The sequence below is a fragment of the Oryza sativa genome, chromosome 10, assembly GCF_034140825.1.
Source record: "Oryza sativa Japonica Group chromosome 10, ASM3414082v1".
NCBI classification, from domain to species: domain Eukaryota; kingdom Viridiplantae; phylum Streptophyta; class Magnoliopsida; order Poales; family Poaceae; genus Oryza; species Oryza sativa.
This window is the reverse complement of record NC_089044.1, coordinates 3,403,686-3,408,524: the sequence shown is the minus strand read 5'-3', so window position 1 is coordinate 3,408,524 and position 4,839 is coordinate 3,403,686. Positions and strand designations below refer to the sequence as shown.

Sequence of the window (4,839 nt, the reverse complement as noted above, 5' to 3'; positions counted from 1 at the left end):
CATGTGCAGTGCTGCCCAATTAATATACGGGCGCGTATATACTCATGTGTGTGTATATATATATATAATGATGTATTTTAGCCAGGATAGAATATATAAATATATGCATGGAATAGATGGTTGAATAAATGGCAGCACAGCTATAAACGATATCACTGACGAAAAGAAGAAACGACGGTGGATTGATTTTGGAAATATGCCACTGTAGCATTGTCATTAGAGGATGTTGATCATGATGATTTGCCGGCAGTTGATTGCATGGAAACCAAATACATGTTTGCATGGAAACGTAGGAAATTAAAAAGCAAGATAGCTATCTGGATGAATTTTCCTTGCCATAAGCATCACGTACGCGTATACGAATACAAAGAAACAATCGATCCATATCACACCGGATTGGAAAGGAGTCGCCGTCGCAGTATACTCAGAAGGAAAATATATTGAGCAGGATGGCTACTAATCGGTAATCACAGCATATGGAAAGAGATAAAATCATACAGAATCAATCAATTGGCTGGCCATATCGATCGACCCATGCACGTACTGGCTGGGACCGCCTTCCTTCACTATAAAAGGCCATGCCATTTTACACAACGAACACACACAGAAACGGAGGAACACACAGACAGAACACACACACGAAAGTTACAGAGAGAGAGAGAGACACGCACCATTTTGGCCGGAGAATCTCGGCGTCCGGCGGGAACACGTGCGCTCGGCGGCCGGTGACGTTGGCCGCAGTGCCTCGGCGTCCGGCGAGGAGGCGCGCGGAGGAGGAGACGATCGCCGGAGCATGTACTCAGCCATTGCCATGGGTATAGCTTATTAGCTTTCTTTTGTCTTTTTCCTGCTTTTTCTGTTCAGATCGTCATGCATGCACAACACGGCGACGAGGCGAGTTTCTGGTGCTGCCCGGCATGCTGGAGATAGCGTCCTCTCCGCCTGTCGGAGGCACTGCCGGCCGGAGATCGCGTCGCTCCCTCTCATCAGAGACGTCGGTCGCCGGTGACACATCTACCTGTTGCCGCGACGTCCTTGCCTCGCCGGCCACAACCTCTATCCCACGACGTCTTTACCTGGCGATGTGATGTCGCCGAGACGTTGGACGTCGTCACCTTGCCGGTCGCAGCCTCCCCTACACTACATCACTGACGTCCGCTCGCTCTCGTCGACGGTACCATCTTCTTCGAACTCATCGGCTGGTTGCTTGAGGAGAATGCCGGCCGGAGCGTCACTACTCGGTGCCCGCAAGGCGTCACTAGCTCCAGCTACGTCGCAAGCCATCTCGTCAGAGTTGCCGGGGACGTCGTCGAGCCGCCTGAGTCCGTAGACGACGCAACGCTACCAAGCGATGCTCGCCATCATCCGCTGCTTGCCGGAGAAGGTTTTTGTCATTTTGCCTCACCGGAGCACGCCAAAGGGAGTCGAGGCAGCCGCCAGGGCGCTACGCCGCAGAGCCGTCCTATGTCGCGGATGCTGACTGTCTTGTGCATGCTATTGTATACGGTGGCAAGCCAACAAAACAAGACATGCATGCATGCTACTGTACACGGTGACAAGCAAAATGAGTTTGCAGATTCATACTCATTTGGGGCTGCTCCGTATTAAACTTCCAAGCCACGACCAATTCGGCTATTATTCGCGATCATTTTACTTTTATAATCTAATTCCGATGCAATTCCTACATTGTCGGGTCATCCAAGCTACACAATTTCATACATATCTTCAACAACAATATAAACTAACACATCATCTAAGGCCGATGAGGCTAAACGGCAGGGCGGGCAGAGTCGACATCAAGACAACATCACCAACACCGGCGTGCGGACCGATGAGGCCGTGAATCGCTGCCGGCGCCCACTTACACACATCTACACCACCATCACCATCATGCATGGGAGAACGTGAAGCGAAGACAGACGACGACGACCAGCATAGCTTAATCGGAGGTATCTCACGGGTTTAACCCGCGAGAGTAATTAACCGGGTGTCTTCCGAGACCCTGGAAACCAGGAGATCACAATTGCCAAGTCAGATCCACCTTGCTTATGGACCGTGGAGCGTTTTTGACCAAGGATTTTGTATAATAAAATACATTTTTCCTTCGTCCACTTTATTTTTTTGTGTATTTAGTACACTGGCACGCCCGCATATTTTTATTTTTACTTCCCTGGGTGGAGGAAAATTTTTTTTCTCTCCAAACAGAAAGTTTCAGGCGAGTTATGAAATTAGGTAATGACGGATTAATTAGTCTCAAACTTTCGCTTCGCGGTTTATAGGTGAGTTATGATATTAGTTTTTTCATTCATGTACATTGTTGGAGAAACATGCGTTGCTGAGAATCGAACCCCTTTACCTCACAATATTTAGCACCTAGAGTTCTCCACCAAGCTATCTTGTCTTTGTGTGCAATGGTAGCTTGTAGATTATGAATATTTATACATTGAACAGAGATCAGCGCCAAATGCTTTGGCGCTGACCTCGGATGACGTGTAAAATCCGTGGCACCTCGGATGGTATCTCATTGCCAATGATAGTGGCACCGAGATGTTATATCTCAGCGCCAATCTCTATGGCGCTGAGAAAACGGCCTATTTGGAGATTGGCACTGAGAAAACGGTCTATTTTTTAAATAGTTTTGGTACAGTTCAATCTCAAAATAAGTTTTTTAAAAGAGTCAAATTGTCAAAATTACGGCAAAAACTCCTTCCGGTATCCGGTCAAACGTCCGATACGACACCAAAAATTTTTACTTGACCAACTAAACAGGCCCATACTAGAAGACATATTTGGTTGCTTTGGCCTTGTTTAGTTTATACCAAACTTCTCCCAAACTCCCAACTTTCTATCACATCACATCTAAAACTTTCCTACTCACATAAACTCCTAACTTTTCTTTCAAACTACCAACTTTTCTTAAACTTTTTCCCAATTTCAGAAACTAAAACACAATCTTTGACTTGTTGATATACTACGCGTGGTTGCGCGCAGAAAAGATTTCCCATTTGGAAACTTTGGCCCGCGTAAAGTTAACGGCTACTCCATCCATCTCCTGACCAAGTTGGAGTCGGAGTGCACTCGGCCACCGTCCGATGTGGCCCATTTCCAAGTCGGAGACCGCCTTCCAGCCGTCCGATCGACCGAAGCCCTATAAATCGAGTCATCCAGCGAGGCCTCCTCTTCCGCCGCCATCCACGCTCCCTTTCCGAATCTTCCCACCCAAATCCTCTTCTCCCATCTGCTCTCCTCTGCTTCTCCCCATCATGCCGGCTCCACCCATGGCGCCCGCGGTGGCGAGCCGCAAGCGCGTTGCGGCCGACGATCCGGAGCCCCGCTCCTGCTGCGGATCCTCCCAGGCGAGCGGGCCGAAGCGGCGGCGGTACAACTTCGGGAGCGCCGACGACTACGAGCGCCTCGACGTGGTCGGCCAGGGCGCGTTCGGCGTGGTGGTCAGGGCGCGGGATCGCCGCACCGGCAAGGTCGTCGCGCTCAAGCGGCTCATCGGGGCGGACGAGGGCGGCCGCTTCGCCCCCAACTTCGACGCGCTCCGGTTGGAGGCCGCCTGTCAGCACGCCTGCCGCGGCCACCCCAACATCGTCCAGATCAAGGACGTCGTCGCCGACGCCAAGACTGGGGACCTCTTCCTCGTTCTCGAGTTCGTCGGAGGCAGCCTCCGGGATGAGTTCCCGAGGGCCCGCCCGGAGGACATCGTCCGCGCCATGATGCGGCCGCTCGTCGACGCCGCCAAGAAGATGCACGCCTCGCGCGTCATCCATCGCGACATCAAGCCGGAGAACATCCTTGTCAGCTTCTCTGGGCAGCTCAAGGTCTGCGACTTCGGGGCCGCCACGCTGATGAAGCCCGCCGGGAAGCCGTACGACCTGTGCCGCCCCGGCACGCTGCCGTACACCTCGCCAGAGCAGCTCGCCGGCAACCGATGCTACGGCCCCGCGGTGGACATGTGGGCGTTGGGGTGCATCATGGGCGAGCTCCTCACCGGCGCGCCACTGTTCGGAGGCGACATGACGGAGAAGGAGCTGCTCGCCGACCTGTCCGCCAACCTGGGTGACCAGCTCAACGAGCTCTTCTATGACGTCCTGCCAGAGCTGTCGCCGGCGGCGCGCGAGGTCCTGTCCGGGCTGCTGGCGTTCGACCCAGAGAAGAGGATGACGGCGGTGGAGGCGCTGGAGCACCGGTGGTTCGCCGATGAGCCCAAGAAAGCAGAGTTCCCTGGCTTCGTGCCTCTCTTCGGTTAGTCTGTCAGTGCAGAGTGTTAGTTTCAGATTGTCAGTCTGCATGTAACTTAGAACTGTTAGTCTGCAGTCTTGTCTTTAAATTAGAACTGATGATTAGGACTGATGATTGCATTAGCAAATTGGCATTGCAATCAGTGTAATCTTATTATTCCGATTATTCATCTGTAAGCATAATTATGTAAATCCTATTCAATTTGTAGAAAGCAATTCTTATGTAAATCCTATTCAATTTGTACAAAGCAATTCAAGGCCCTATTTGTTCAATAAAATTATCAGACATTTTTCAGCTTGATGAGTCCTGCTTCATGAGTGCTTGTTTGTTAATCATCAGGAAAAGGGAATAGTTTTGTAGTATGTGTTGTATCTTCAGTACATACCAGGAATAACAAAAACAGAGTCATCTGTACACCTTATTGTCAGTCTGTAACTTAGCAATACTGGTAGTATTGTCTTAGGACTGATAATTTCATTAGGGCAATAGCGCATTGGCACCGGAATCAGTGTAATCTTCTTTTTATTATTATTCATTGTAACTTTGTAAGCATAATTGTGTAATCATATTCATGTTCAGAAAACAAATTGC

General features: G+C 50.3%; 1 protein-coding gene across 1 annotated transcript; it reads left to right on the top strand.

Annotated features, from left to right (window-relative positions):
- Positions 1-3,184: 3,184 nt before the first annotated feature.
- Positions 3,185-4,439, top strand: LOC107279134 (putative cyclin-dependent kinase F-2). The gene has a single exon (XM_015758361.3). The coding sequence runs from the start codon at positions 3,264-3,266 to the stop codon at positions 4,254-4,256; it is 993 nt and encodes a 330-aa protein (XP_015613847.1). The 5' UTR covers positions 3,185-3,263; the 3' UTR covers positions 4,257-4,439.
- The last annotated feature ends 400 nt before the right edge of the window (positions 4,440-4,839 follow it).

Excerpts from the sequence above, each read along its gene's own strand:
- LOC107279134 (XM_015758361.3), top strand. The coding sequence starts at position 3,264 with ATGCCGGCTCCACCCATGGCGCCCGCGGTGGCGAGCCGCAAGCGCGTT.